Here is a 15,919-nt window from a genome sequence, read left to right as displayed (position 1 = left end):
TTTTTAAAAACTGGCCTCCAACTATATAATAGCCATCAATAATTGAGACTGCCTGTATGGAAATATTGCTGTTGCCTGCAGAACTCACTTCCACAGCTTTCCTTATGGTTGCTGGCGAGAAAAAAAAACAAAAGGCACTGGGAGCAAAAATTACTCTGGTTTAAGCCCAGAGCACCAAAGTACAATGGGTTTGTGTCAGGACAGGAGGGTGAACGAGGGTAACACTAAGGAACTGGTTTACTCTGTGGCGAAGACATGTCCAGGCAAACTCGTCTGCTGCTTGTACAATGCTCTCTCAATTGAGATGGAGACCAGGAAATCCCCAGCTGCTGCTCTGAAGAAGACAGGTACTAATGTGCATTTATAACCCTGCGTAGAAGAATCCAGGTTAAAAAAAAAAATAAAAGAAAAAAATTAAAATTATGTGGCAGATGCTTTCAGCAAGTGGCATGTGACAACATCGCCCAGTTTCCTTCGCTGAGAATCCTGCAGAGGGTCAACGGGACTGTTGTACTTGGGCTCTGAACTCCTCCAGCCGGCTCCTGCCTTTCTGTTGCACACCAGAACGATGACTGTTAGCACAGAGATACCCTGGATTATAGCGCCACGCAAGTATCAACCACAGTCAGGTGAAAAAAAGGAGTTGTTCATGCATCCTTCCCACCAGTGTGGTAGTAAGATGAAGAGCAAGAGAGCTGCTGCCCCTTCCCTAAGAAAGAACAATCTGCTACTCTTATTGAAAAGACGGTTGTTTGCTCTCCCTTCAGTCCCTGAGCAATTCAACACCGACAAGCTCCGATGTCTCCACTGGATGTTGGTGCAGCTCCCATCAGCAGCAGGCTGCTGCTCCAATAAACACGGGAGGAATTACCATAGCTCTCATTGTTTTAGCTGAGCTCCACAGGTTATTTTATGACAGTCAGAAAAGTGTATGCGCAATATTTATCTCATATTAGAGCGAGAGGGAGAGAAAGATTGAGTGGCCGCGGAGAGGGTAATATTCCTTTTGTGCTGAACCACCCCACTCCCCACATCAGACACAGCACAGATCACCAGCAACCGCGGTATTATTAGATACAGGGAATCCCAGAGGACCCGGCATGATGAGCTCTGCATTACTGAAACATGGGAGGCTGAGCTAAGAATTCCAATATTCTCACCTCTGAACAAATATTTGCAAAAACCTTCCCAAAACGGGAGCTCATGGCTTCCAGCGGCTTTTTTTCGTTCAGTGCAGATTTGCTTCTCCACACTGCCCCATGTGAAAATAGACCCCAAACCCCTTTAACATATGAAAGCAACTACACTGACTGATTACGGGCTTTGGGCACATTTGCTTTCATCTTTGTGGACAGCCTTGGCACGCACAGCCCTCGCTGCAGCCGGGCCCCATTGTGTGCCTATGAGCGGCCACCGGCACCAAGCCGCACGGGTCCGGTGGCCTCGCCGGCAGTGGCTCATTTCCAAATAACACTGCAGCTGGAGGAGAGAAAACCAAGCGATGGCCCTAAGGGGAAGAAGGGAGCAGTTAGGAGGCTGAACCTCTCAAAGAACCCCTGAATGATGTGATTGAAGAAGATCTAACTCCTTCAGTCTATATCTGCAGCAGTGGTGCCTCCAAGAAATAAGGAGGTGTGTCAGAGGTGGGCTCTGTTTCTGATCATGGCTGGTTCTGAAGGGCTTACTCCTTTTAGCAGGTTTGCTTTCCCTCAGGCACAAGAGCTTAACTACAAAACGTGCTACAGGGAGTTGGAGAAGTCCTGTCCTCCGTCACAAAATAAAGAGTAGAAATGGTGCTGGAAGAAAAGTGAAAACACTGATGAGTTGGTGACGGGTCCAAAGCTGAAGATCTGCTCTGGCAACATCCAGGAGAAAAGAGCCTAGCTCTGTCAAACACTCAAATGTAGACGATGGGATGACATAAGATTTAGCCTTTGACAAAGCAATCGAAATCTGCAACACATGAGGAATGCAGGAAACAACCAACCCAGGGTAAACTGTGGCCTGGCACGGTAGAGGTGGCAGAGAATCTACAAGACGACAAGAAAAGGGGAAAACACACCAGTTAAAAAATCCCCGCTCACAGAAGAGGCAGACAAGCACATGGAGTGGAAGCTGGAGCCTACAAAAAGCGTTACACGGAGCTGCAGGCGCTGTTTGAACCATGAAGGGCCAAGGTAACGCATTCAGAAACAAAGATGGAATAGAACTGCCAGGCAGCGAACCACAACCCCCCCGCACGGGGCTGCCACAGCGCCTGAACTCTCGGGGTCCTTCATCACAACACAGCATAACATTGTTGTGGAAAACAAATGGACTGTTCATCTAAAAGCATCAGTTTCAGGAAAAAGTGAGATGCAAACGAAAATTTAAAGCACTCATGGCTTCAATTGAAATTAAAACCAGTTCTAGGGAGCTGGTTGTCCTATCCTCAAAGAAATAAACTATTACGTGGGTACAAACTCTGCTGGTGAGGACAATGCTTTGCAATAATACCATGGAAAGTGAAACCCTTATTGAATTAAAAAAAAAGAGGAAGGAAGGAAAGACGTATTTTTGGCATTGTCAAGAAGAGAAAGGTTATTAAGCAGCTGGGAAAGATGTTTTAAGTCTTCCAGAGCGAGGAAAGCTTCTAGTAGAGCGGAAGCAGAGAGCGCCCAAGAACGCCAGGACCCACAGCTACAGGACGGCACCTTTCACCCCAGAAGAGAATTTGCCTGAATTGCTCGTATAGCAGAGGTATATGCCACGACATTTCCCATCCAGTGAAGGAAGTCAGGGACTGCAGCAGCTTGTCAGTAGTAAAACTTAGATACGAGAGCAGATGGACAGATAGGCAGACAGATGAGTACCTACGTACGTAGACAGGTATTTGCCTCGATGACCATCTTCATGGGCAACTTGTAGGGCTGTAACTACCTCCTCCTCTATCAGATTCACTTGAAGCAGAGCAAAAGGTTGAAGATGATGAGGGCAAGAGGTGAGGAGGCGGCTGGTTAACAGACCAAGGCTGTGATTGCAGAAGCCTCATTTTTTACAATACCAGGGTTAAAAAAAAAGTATAATTTAACAATGAAACTCTGCCAGCCATACCAGAAGAGATTAATTTTTCAGGGTGCAACTGCACATACAGTATTGATTGTAATTACATATTTGTCTGCAACCAGATTGCCTTAGCCCTGATTTTAGCCCTTGCTTGGCGGTTTGCCTGGAACAGTACAATGAAGATTACATTCAGACAGGAAAAACGTTACCTGTGTGATTTGTCATCCAGGCATTTGCAGCAAATATTTGTACTGATAAAAGGGAGGCAGGGAGGGAAACTGCATGGGTTTTCAAAAGGGACAATGTTGGGGTTTTTTTCCTTTAAAAGCCACGAGAATTAGTCTTAAAACATTGCAAAAATACCCGCCGTGTGACAACGTTGACCCAGAACGGTTTTACTTCAGCCGTGTGATACGGACCCACGCACGCAGCACATTGAAAAATCAAACTGAAATTAAAATGGACATTTTAGTACATTTATTTGTGGCTGAGCCCCAGCAACAGTGTTTTTCCCACTCAAGCCACAAAGAAAGTATAAGAGGTGGAAAATGTAAATCAAGTAACCTTAAGGACTGAATCTTTTTGATTTGAGAAAGATGTGGGCAATATAATGGAAAGAACCAGAAAAAAGCAGCTTATTTACCATGCTCAAACAATGCCCCTGAAGGCTGCAGTTGAAGAGCTTGTTGCCTTTGAATCCACCTTTTCTGGATGGTTACTTTGTTCAATAAAACCCACATTTATACTCTTTCAAAAGCTCATCTCTAGTTTGACAACCCATATTAGCAACTGCTGTGATCACATCAAAGCAACCGTAACAATGGATTCAGGATCTTTTCCCTCCATCGTCCCTGAAGTGCGAAGCAGCCACACCACTGTCCTCCCTAACACGAGCCCTTCGTTTGAGTGATTTCTTATTACAGTCTTTTTGTATTTAAAACAACAACATAAAATATAAATACAGCAAATGCATGAGGTGGAGAATGTCATTCTTCATGTCAGGGCATATGATAGTACCACTGAGAGAAGTGGTTTACAGCACAAGGTAGAACAGCAAACATCTGGGTAATATTTCCCCGTTTTCTCCCCAGCAGCTTCTGCTCTCTGCTCCACCGACGCTGCTAGGAAATACAACTCAAACTCAAGTCCATGACTGAACAGCAGTAATACATCACTCTTCTGCCTCACACCCCCGGGCAGCTGAGCAAGGAGGGATAGGGAGAGGATGCAAACGAGACAAAAAGGCTTCACTAAGGTGGCACAGAGGCCCATTCATCAGGGCTGGAGCTCCTGCCCAGGCTGGCTGACTCCCAGTCTAATCGTCTGTCTGCTACAGGGTGCTTCCAGACACCCCCATTCTTCTTTTCTTTCTTTTTAACAAAGCCCAAGCATTTCTCCTAACAAAACCAAAGCACTCTGCAAGCCAAATACTAGGCAGACTCCCTACCTCCAGGAGCTTGAATCCTTGAAGGTTCCCCTTTCATCCCTCAGTAGCACCCTCTGAATTCACTGTGGCTGGCAGGCTGAGAGGTCTTTGAAAGAAGATCCAAAGAACCAGGAACCTGGCTGCTTCGCAGGGAGATGAAAGATCTCCCGACATGCCCTGAAAGAGTAGAACTGTGTCCTAACGTCCTTTTCTCGGTGTTCCTTTCTCCACTATTATGTTGTCATCGGTTGCCCATACGGGTGCTGTCTTCCCAGATCAGAGGTGACTGGTTCGGGGGCTGGTTAACTGGTTCTGCTTTCCCATAAAGGCACGACTCGCTGATGCAGCCATTCAGCCCGGATTACGGCAGCTTGCTTTCCCCTCCACCACAGCTCAGCTGAAGTCACAGCTGCAGGCTCCCAAAGGAATATGCAGGGCATAACACATCCATAATTAGCGTCAATAAGAAACTACACCATTCTTTATGGGCATTATTTGGGTGTTGGCCAACTGTGCAGATTTAATGCTCTTTGGCAAGAAGAGAGACCTATTATAACGTTGTGGGGAGGAGAGTTTTGCTTAATGACTTTAATCATGCCATACTCCTGATTAAGCAGTAGGGAAAAGCAACCAATTTTTTATGGTGAGAAGTTAGGTGTCTTTTTTTTTTTTTTCCCCTCCCAATCAAATACTTCCTGAGCAGCAAAGATGCTATCAGCATCGCTGGATTTCCCCACTCGACTCAAATAAACTAATCTCTCGTGGGAAGACACAAAGAGGCTGAAAATCCTGTGCGCAGTGGATTGTGCCCCAGCTTCTCGCTCCCACCCCAGACTGTGGAGCAGCTGCGAATAGCCCAAAGCACCTGCACAGCTTTTATCCACCCCTTCCACCCACCCCCAGCAGGTGCACTCACTGAGGAGCAACGGTCATGAAAGCAGCACGAAGTTGTGCAGAAGATCCTCTGTCAAGTCACAGAGCAACTTACTGGTGTTTGTAACAGCTCTTCTCTCTTTCATGTGTCCTAAGCCACAAAAAATCTGCCGGTGTGGTCAGTCGGGGACATGAAGCCTCCAAGGCATTCAGCTGCTGAGCTGCCAGGGAGGCAAACTCCCTTCAAAAGGCTCTGTGCAAAGAAGGCACCTTATCTTGATCACACCTAATTAAGCTGCAGAGGGTCTGATTTTTGCCAGCACAAAACCATCAAAACCCCCAAAGCTGTAAGATTTATCTTTTGCCATATAAAGTCAAACTTTAAATGTCAAATGCTTCAAGCCATTTCAATCATAATAGAATTTTTAAAAAATTACTTCTGCAGTTTCTGATTTATTCCATTCCTGATAGGCTTATGGCCTTTTTAAAAATACTTTCCTCTGATTCTCATCTATCCAGAGACTCAGCCTCTGCATGTGGCAGCTGAGCTTTGTGCCTGCAACACCCACTGTAACGGGAAGAACAAGTGAAACCACAGCTCTGCATGTGATATCTTTGACTTCTTGTATGGGTTTACCGGCACGAGTTGGAACTACCGCAGCAGCGAAGACAATGCCAAAAGCTGCTCTTCAGCAGCATTAGTCACTGTTTTAGCTGTTTGTGATTCATTCAGTTTTATTCACTTACTTTGCAGTGTTAATTACTTTGACTTAAGGTATGTTTATTGATGTTTACCTTGAGCAGAAAATCCGTGCTTTGTTGGATTAGGTTTAAATTGTGCCGTTACTGTGTGTCCCTCAGCACTAACCAGAAACAGTGACCCTGGACTAACGCCATGTTCCCTCATGTCTAGATCACCAGTTCCTGGAAGGAAAAAAATACTCCGCAACAGCCCTGTAACTCAGCAATGGAGCGTGGGTCGCGTGTATCCTGAGAAGTTTATCCCGGGATCTTGCCTCCCCTCTCGTTTGCTACAGCTGTCCCCTTGCCTTCCCGGAGCCCGAGTCTGTGAAAATTGTCCTGGTATTTTTACAGGCTGGCATGTTCAGATGTAGGGTGGCATAACTTTCCCATCATCAAGGACTTTAATAAATCACATCCTGTAGCTAATCAAGTACTCTCCTTGACATCCATATTGTAAAAGCACCTTAATTTTTTGTAACTCTGCCACAATTTGGTTAACAGCCATTTTATCCCTCCAGACCTAGGTTCAACACCAGCCAGGGAGCCCTCTCCTCAGCACACCAAGGGGCACCTTCAGCAAGCCAAGGGTGACCCCTGCGTCAAGGCAAGCCAGGCCACCGGAGTGTGCTGCCCACCTCCTGAGCCATTCACAGAGAGGCTCGAAGGAGAATGTCTCAGGAAAAGAAACCCCACGAGGAGATCCTCGAAACAGCTTCGTCCTCAGTGCCAGCTCCCCAGGGTCAGATTTTTCTCGGTGTCTGGATGAGTCACCCCGCTGAGGGCAGCACCGCGAATAAAATGAGCAATGTTTGACCCATTAAAGTCAGGTTTTGTTCTCATACTGCATTCACTGAAGAGCACTTTTCTTGTTCAGAATAAAACGTGTTTTTGAAGCTGTCTGAACAAGTGCAGGAGGTTTCAGTGGTACATATTAATAGAAAAAATTTACCAACATGCTCTGACTACCGACCACAAGAGAGAAGCCAAACTGTGTGATACTCCTGCTGTTCCTCGGGCTCTTGCACTTAATTGCCGAACCAAGACTAAGGGAAACAACTATGTTCAACTTCCATTTTTACAGACAGGTTTGGCTTCTATCTCTGAAAAAAAAATGCGACAAATTAGCAAGTGCAAACACCTCACCACGAATTTCTGCCATTTCATGTGCAATTCTCCCTTGGGCATGCACTCAACTAGGACTCCCCCCAGTACATTCCACCTCCAGAAAACACCACCTTAATTATCTTCATCAAAGCTGCCCATGCTTTAGCCTCTGTTTAAATTGCCCTGTTGCTTTTTATAAGAAAAAGTGCCTTTATTAACCCCGAGGAGGCAGCTCGATTGTTTTATTCACATGTATTACCGAGCGCATACCTTGGCTTTCATCGACTCACTGTTTTTTCACGAAGCTGCCAGGCTTCGTTCCCTCTAGGTTGGCTTAAAAACAGTGAAAAAAATCATTCCATCCTACATGACCAGTTTCTATCTATTAGCATTAAGAGCTATTTCTTCCCTAAATTAGGACTTGGGGCAGCTGAGACTTGCTACACAAGGATTCCTCTTCGATTCAGTTTGCCCAGCTGCAGTTACGGGGTTAACAGGACTTTTTTTAAGTGGTTCCAGCGCTCTGCTGCTGGCGGCTGAACTCATCGCCCCCGGAAGCGCACACTGGGAAGGTGCTGTTTCCCAGCAAGAGAGGCAGAAAGGGTGAAATTGAAACTGCGGAGAGGGTGAGCAGGCGAGGATAAGCAGCAAAGGAGAGCAGCCGTGAGCCTGAGCGTGTTCATGCTCTTTGCAGCTCACCAAAGAGAGTTTTGAAATGGAGCAGATCCCATTTTTCCCAAAGCAGCAGCACATACCAAAGGGCTGTGGTATTTCTGACATTGCCGCTCACGCGGCTGTCAGAGAGCACCAAACAGAGGGGGGATCCCCACCCGGCAACACCGAGATCTTTAACCCCCTTAGGTCTGCAGAGGCATTAACCAGGGATGCAGAGGTGACCTCACTGTTGTCCCTGCCCAGCGGTTTGTCCGTGTGAGGAAAGACCTGGCACTTTCCAGAGCCCTGGCAGAGGAAGCAGAGAGTGCAGCACCGCATCTACTGAGGCCAGCAGCCTCAGCACTCCCTTCTCCTCCGAGAAAGAGTGCAGAGCATAAACCTTCCTGATGTTTTTCATGGGTCCATCATCAAGAGGAGATGTCACAGAAACACAGAATCATTTTGGCTGGAGGAAACCTCCAAGATCATCAAGTCCAACTGTTCCCCCAGCCCTGCCGGGTCCCCACTGCCCCTTGTCCCTCAGCAGCACCTCCACACGGCTGGGAAACCCCTCCAGGGATGGAGACTCCACCGCTGCCCTGGGCAGCCTGTTCCAATGCTTAATGACCCTCTCTGTAAAGAAATTTTTCCTGATATCCAACCTAAAGCTGTCCCGGCACTGCGATTTACACAACACGGGCCGAGCTTTTGAGCAGCAGAACTGCAGAGAGGAGCTACCAACACTCCCTGTACTGTGGCAAACCCCAGTCCTTGGGGTCCTAATCCCACTGCTGATGTGTGCAGTTAGCTTTAGGGGAAAAAAAGAAAGGCGGTGTAGGATTTCTATTTAGGTAGAGCAAAAATGGGGTGGCTGTGGGTAATGAACTTGGCTAGTGGCAAGATACACCCACAGAATAAATGCCTTGAGCAGTTCCACATTTTTCACAATTAAAGTTTGGCACTTTTTACTGTCCTGCCACTAGTTAAATTAAGCCTGCAGCATATTAAATTCAATTACCCATAAAATAATAATATCAGTATTAAAACAGACATAATTTTTGCAACATAAAGATGAAAGCCTGTACTTGCACGCTATCTGTAAAAATCAGCGGTCATACTTTGCTCACTAAGCATCAATATTTACTCAAATGTTCAAAGAGAAATACTCAATAAATCTAATCAGTTTCCAATGGAGTTCCAGTAGTTTAATTTTTTAATAGCCTATTTTAATGAGCTATTAAATTGTCGTGTACCTCGGTTTGCGCTGCAGTTCCTTTCGAATCAGTGCTGATTACCACGTTATTTGTATCTGGCAAACCTGCTCTCATTTTACAACCAACCTCCCCATTCCCTTCAGAGATGCAACGAGCGTCCCAAGAGGCACCCCTGGGGTTTCCAGAACCACCCTCTCCATTCACCCGCACTCCTGTTTTCAAACCAGCGGTGACAATAATTTCTCTGGGGTAGAAGCTTCAACCAACCCCAAAGTCCAGGTGCAGCATGAAAAACACCGATACCCTCCCAGGCAAACCCTTCCCTCTACTTCAGGCCAAGAACACAGAGGTCAAGAGGAATGGAACTTCCCCAGAAAGATGTCCAGGTCGCAGCATTCACTACCAACAGCAGAAGTTCAATTGCCTATAGCTTCCCTCGCTGGAAGTACTCTGAACGGAGACAGGGTCTATAAAGTCCTGCCCATTTACGGTTTGGGGAGGTACAGTTAAATAAATCACAATTCCACTAGCAGCAGCAGGAACATAATTTTTTTATAGGTCAGTAGAGAGACTAATGGTCTCTCTACTGGAATGGGTGCACATGGCATATGTTTTCAACTTACTCTCCATCGGGAGCTGCGGCAGGCAGGTTTGTGTCTAAAAAGAGAGACCCAGATTGCATTTGAAGGCAGAATGGGATCTTTCAGAGCTTTTACCTTGTCCAAGGACAAGCAAATTCCCAGTCTTCCCTGGAGGTTGACTTTGCAGCTTCTAATAAAAACACCTGACCGTATGGAAAAAAACACATCCATCCTGACAAAGACGTTCTAGCAACGTGCAATCCTCGTGCTTCCAGAGGTACCAAAACTCCCTCAAGAGCAGTGAGGCTAATTTACAAGTCACATATTTACTTATAAAATCACTTAGACCTAAGTGCAGGGAGTGCAAAACTTTGCTTCCAGATCAAGTGGATGAAGAATTTCATCTCCACAGCAGAGAGAAAAGAAATCAAGAAATCTTGCACTTTTTTCTGGGGTTGTGGGGAGGGGAATATACATAGAATGTACGTAAGTACGACTTCACGCCATTTTAAATTCTTCCACCACAACATTAATCACCTCCTGTGACTGACCAAACAAAGTAATGCTTTGAAAATCACTCTTCTCCCTTATGAGTATTGAGAACGGTTAAAGATTCCTGTGAAATCCAGCTCCATAAACCTGCTAATCCGAGCAGGACCCAGCTGATCGGGCTGTCTCGGTAGCTGGCTGGGAGCCTCCTACGATCAATGCACGAAAGCTCTGATTTGTCCCCTGCAAGCCCAGCAATAAGCCTGTGCTCCGTGTCCATAGCCCTGCCATCACCCGTCACGGGACTGCTGGTGACCTGCACGTGGCGAGAGGAATCCAAAGGGCTGGCGGGGGGGATCTGCCTGAGGAAGGGCTGAGGCATGGCTGTCCTAATGGAAATTCCAAGCGCACAATGTGGTCCGCTCTCCCTTTCAGCAGCGTGACGGGGGGTCACTTCAGGCTCTCTCTGAAGCACCACCCTCGCTTCAGAAAACACACGTAAATCATAACGCAGTCACAGAACCGTGCATTCACCCCTGCTGCCAGGTACCGGGGGCAGCCAAACGGTCAGGAGAGATCTGACGCAGCGAGCGAGCTCAGGGAGGGACAGGAAGGCAGGGTCTGGCCCAAGAAGATCTTTTGTAGCCCTCATTCCTGCAAACCTCTCAGGCACTCAGAGAGTGTCTCCAGCACAACAAGCTTCCTCTGAAGCAAGGCAGAAGAGAGAGCAACCAGCACAAGTTTCGTAGTGGACATCGGGGTTTCTTGGTATTTGTTGTATTCTGGGGATGCGATACTTGCGAGGGGAAGTAGCCGGTGATGGAACCATGTATAAGCACAGCTGAGAGGAAGCCACCGGGAGCAGAGGACAGGAAGAGGTGGTGCTGCTGAAGGCTGCAGAAGCATCGGAGCAGCACAAGGGCTCTTGCTTTTAGTGCAAACCTTCCCCCCCCTCCCCAGGCTGTGCAGGCTCTGTAGGCTCATTACAGACAGCCGCCAGCTAACTGCCTCTTCCCTCACGCCGCCGCAGAACGGGCTGCGGGCTAAGTCTCCGCTGCGTTTTTTTTCTCCTCATGCAGAAAGGTTTACACAGGAAACGGCAGCACACGCTGAAACACCCTGCCTGGCTCCAAGGATGTGGTGGATGAGCTTCACCATCCACTAGCAGCAGGATGCAGACTGCAGGAAGTCAGAAACCTGCCGACAGCTGGGCTGCCGTAATTTTATCACAGCATTTTGTGTGTGTGTGTGTGTGTATATGGATATACACATCTCACAGGACTTCGTGTACATGTACACAGACATATAGATACCCGTACACCTCCTCTCTCCTTTTCCGGTGGAGCAGCAGGGGGATTTTTAGGTTAATGTAAAGATAAATGTTGTGGATCCCGAAGCAGGAGTTCAGCTCATTTCATGAAGTTCATATAATTCTGTTTTATTTAGCAGGACCCCAAGTTTTCCCGTGCAGTACCAGGGAGGTAACTTTCTGTTCCTAGACTGATACGTGGGCTTGATGTGGTGTTTTCACTGTCATGAAACCAAGCCCGGACCAAGCACAGAACTTCTTCCTCCAGCACAAGCCTCTTTACCATTCTTCCACTGCTTTTCGTGCACATGCAGAGCCCAATGCAAAAAACACCATAAAAAGATCTGCAGCAGCCAAACCCAGCAAAATACTGCCCCTGTGATACTCCTGTCTGGCTCCTACCCATCCCTTCGTATTGTTGCACCATACGAAGTACCCCCAGATACAGGGCAGAACTCCAGGAAAGCCTCACTGTCCCTCACGGTCACCTTCCAGACTGCCCGGTTCTTTAATTCTGAGACAGCACCTCGTCGTGCCGACTGCAGAAGAGCAGAGCTCTTTTAAGAGCTCATTTGCGGGTCCTGGATTGATGGCTCTGAGGGAGGGCAAAGCAACTTTGTGACTCCTTCCAGTACTCTTTCTGGGATACAATAGGGACTAACTATAGCTCCTTCCTCCCCGCCTGTGCGAAGTGCAGATGCATGCCATACGAAAGATGTTTCCAAAGCTGCTGATCACGACACTGGTTCTTCAAAGGGAAGGCTGCAGCTGGTGGGAAACCACTGGGAGACAACTCTGTCAGCATCCTCCCCCTGCCTCCTCCACAGCCCAGTCCCAAGGAGCACCTGATGTCAAAGACGGACTTGCAAAGCCCTGCCAGAAAACCCCCGATGCTCACCTTGGAAATAGATGCCAGACTGGATTTGGAGGACCCTGGGAAGGGCTCTGGGGTCCAGGGAATGAATGAACTTCTCCAGCGTAGATGCCATGGTCCGCAGAAGGCAGCATGTGGGTTTGGCATGTAAACACCACAGCAAAGCTCTCGAGGCAGCAGCACTTGCAGCCTGGTACCAGCTGCGCTGGGGAGAGCTGTGGAGCTCCGTGGTAGTGGGGAGGAGCCGCACAGGGAGGTACTTTGGCTTCCGCCGCTTCCTCCACCCCACTGCAGCTGGAGCGGGGTGAGGCAGGCAGATGCTGAGCCGGTGGCCCCACTGCCAGTTTGGGGTACTTGCACCCGCTGAGGGTTTATGCCAGGCTGGGAGAGGTGTGGGGCATGCTGTGGGTACTGGGCTTTGGAGGGTGCAGGAGGATCTGCCACAAAAATCCATCCCATTGGTGATGGTTATTTACCCCGTGAAAAGAAGATACCAGTATCAGCCCCGCCTAAAGTGGGGGAAAAAAATACTATGTCTGGGTGGTGGTTGGTAGGTAGTTTTTCTTGGAGCACGGCAAAATAGTTTGGTGCTTGTTCTCTTCAAAACCACAATTAGCCTGTGAAGAAAAGGAACCATTTCCTTCTGATGCTTTTTACAGCCTTAAATATTGTATCTGGACTTAAGCCATACAAAGAGAATACAAACGACTTACTCGGGTAAATGGACATGAAAACACAACACTGATAGGCAAAACAGCCAGGATTTTTTCACGTCTCCAGTGACTTGTGGGGCTTTGAATTTGAGATGCTGCAACTGGGAATGAATTTCAAGAGACTACTGCCCAGTACTATGTGAAGATCAGACTGCACTGGGGGCATACCTGTAGGGCTGGTCCCGACTCTGCTGCTCGGAGCCTGATGAAGCGCTGTTACTGCAGCAACACTCCCCTGAAGAGCGACACCATGCAGCAAACAAGCGGCAGACTCACATCACCTGGGAAAACGACTGACTGTGATTTCATGTTTCCTTACACTGCTCTCCCATCTCCCTGGGAGGGGAAGCAAGGAGCATGATGTGAACCAAATGGTGAGCGACAGAATCAACTGTTTGCCTTCAAAAAGCTTATGTTTGCCTTCAAAAAGCTTAGTGTCTGTATTTCATCTATAGGTAACGATTTGGGGGAGACAACACAGGCTTCCTCGCATATTAAAAATCCAAAATGCTTATAGTAGGTGCCCAGGTTTAACCCGGTCTTAACAACTATTGCTCCAGAGACTGTGAAATAGGTTTATAAGTGGGGAGCCTGCAAGGGCAGAGCTCGCTATGCCAGTCACTAACGCTGCAGGTGCTGCGGGCAAGATGAATAACAGGACTTTCGGTCTAGGAACGACGGGTATTAGTAAAAGCCAAACTAGAGACACGCTCAGCCAACCACCCACAACTGTTTTAACACAAAAGATCCCTCGTTCTCCCTTCCCCACACCACACACTTGAAATTAAGCAAATATAATTGATCTGGGAGAGAGCTGGGGAAATCACACACGTTCAGTGGGAATCAAAAGACCCGCATTGTAAAAAGCTGGTGCTTACAGGGTACAGAGCTCTGAAATGTGTGAGCGGTTGCAGCCACTTCAGTGGGACATCTTTATATGTCTAAAAATTACCTGTGCAGCTCCAGCAAATCAAAGCCAATTTTCTTGACGTGGCAGCTCTCAAGTCTGTCAGGTATTGTCGGTGCCAGCAGCTGGGCTTTACCTGTCCAAATTGTTTTGGCCTATGGATAAAGAGCCCCTAAGGCCATTTCTGCTGTTCCTGAATGCTCCTGTATTTGGCTCTTTGCTTTGAAGAGATTGCCAAGAACACCACCGCAAAAAACACTTAACACGGACTGTAAATGCACGTTAGAAATTAGTAACTGTACCAACCGGCAAGAAAAACCAGAACAAAACCTGTTTTCTGCTGCTGAATCCAGCAGCCCAGCAGTGGAGGAGATGGCTGCAGCTCCGTGCTCCCAAGAGGCACGGCCGAGTACGCGCGGGTCTGCAGCAGCTGCAGACATCAGCACACCGCCGGGCACGCCGCCCAGCCTGGCACAAACCACAGCCCTCGCGCAATGGCTTCACCCTGTTCCCCGCTCTGGCTGGGGGTCTGTTAGTGGGAAATACATACGTATGTGTATACGCAGTGGGGATCCTTCTGGCAGCTGGGCACAGCCCACGCAGTGACCAGCCTCTGATCCGGTGGGCACCGGGGCACGTCAGCAGCCCTCAAGGCCCAGAGACCTGTGCCAGGGGCTGGTACAGAAGCCCCATCTCCATGTGAGCACACACACAGAGCAAAATAATTAGAAACGGAGATGAAGGAGAAGCCAGGACAGGCTGTGCTGACACGGCGCGGGGCACGAACAGACGAGCACGCTGGCCAGCAGCCTCCTTATGTGCGACCAGCCCCTTCTATCCCCTTAAGCCCTGTATTTTCCCACCCTTGTTACTCCCCAAACCACCTTGATCTCTCCCTTTTCCCTGCCTTTGTCTGAAATTGCGATGTGAACCACGAACACCACCCACTGCTCCCACGTTATCAGAGGAGTCCCCATCTCTGCTAGCACCTAGACTGGTAAATGAGAACCACCGATTTGTTCTTCCAAACGCTCTGCAGGAGCTTTTGCCAGTCGGATGCGTGATGCCAAGTGCAGAGAAAAACAATTTGCCATCTCCGAACCATCCTTTATCACGGAGTGGAAGATTACCACATCACCATCATGGACTGCGGGTAATAAGGGACCATTTGGGGGGCTATTTTATTGGAGATTAAATCCTCAGGAGGATCTTGACTTGGAAAAATCCATTTTGCTTCATCCAGGTTTCAGCACTGAAGATTAAGACGAGCTGATGAAAAATGCACGTATGCTGTGCCGAGAGGAGGAAAATATCCGAGCCCATTCCTCACACCCTGAAAGCACACCCACCTCTGCCCTGCTCATTGCTCCACCGGGGTGGCCAGAAACTGGCTGCAGGGGAATGTGCCGGAGACATCGCGGTTTGTTAACGCAGAAGAATGGACAAACGGGCAAAACGCAGAATTCTGAAAACTATTGCCAAGAATATTTTTCTGCCCCGCTGATGAACACTCATGTGTTGCACTTACTGGTTTTTGGGAAACCAACGAAGTGTTTCAAGTTTCCAACCAGTTTCAAGCCTGTGGAGGTTTGTGGTATTTTTTTTAAGCTCAGACCATTCTCCAGATAAATGCAGCCATTAGTTGAGCTGGTGGAAGGGAATCTTTAAAATCATCCTGTAAATATGAAGCCGGGCATTACGTCTACAGGAGGATATGCCCCATTTATTGGAGGTTATAAACACCAGTATTTTACACTGGAGCTGGCAGAGCTGTAATTCCAAAGAGGAAGATGCTTCAGGGAAACTGGGGAGAGACCAAGAGCTGGAAGGCAGATGTGAGCGAGGTTTCTATCAACTGGTTATGCTGCTTTTTGAACCAAACCCAGGATACTGCAGGAAGTTCCGTACACTTACACTATTTTTCCCAGTGCAAGGTGGAAACTCCACCTGTCATTAAAAATAAAGTCAGACTAAACGGTAGGGAAT

At 47.9% G+C, this 15,919-nt stretch overlaps 1 protein-coding gene across 1 annotated transcript in view; it reads right to left on the bottom strand.

Moving 5' to 3' along the window:
* Positions 1 to 12,428, bottom strand: part of THEMIS (thymocyte selection associated) — a 26,006-nt gene extending 13,578 nt beyond the window's left edge. The window contains exon 1 of the mRNA XM_010135813.1: positions 12,338 to 12,428. Within this exon, the coding sequence (XP_010134115.1) occupies positions 12,338 to 12,428 (91 nt within the window). The remainder of the gene's footprint in view (positions 1 to 12,337) is intronic.
* Between the last annotated feature and the right edge of the window lie 3,491 nt (positions 12,429 to 15,919).

The sequence above is a fragment of the Buceros rhinoceros genome, unplaced genomic scaffold (assembly GCF_000710305.1).
Source record: "Buceros rhinoceros silvestris isolate BGI_N320 unplaced genomic scaffold, ASM71030v1 scaffold4485, whole genome shotgun sequence".
Lineage (NCBI taxonomy): Eukaryota > Metazoa > Chordata > Aves > Bucerotiformes > Bucerotidae > Buceros > Buceros rhinoceros.
The sequence above is the reverse complement of the archived record's forward strand: the minus strand, read 5'-3'. Positions and strand labels throughout refer to the sequence as shown.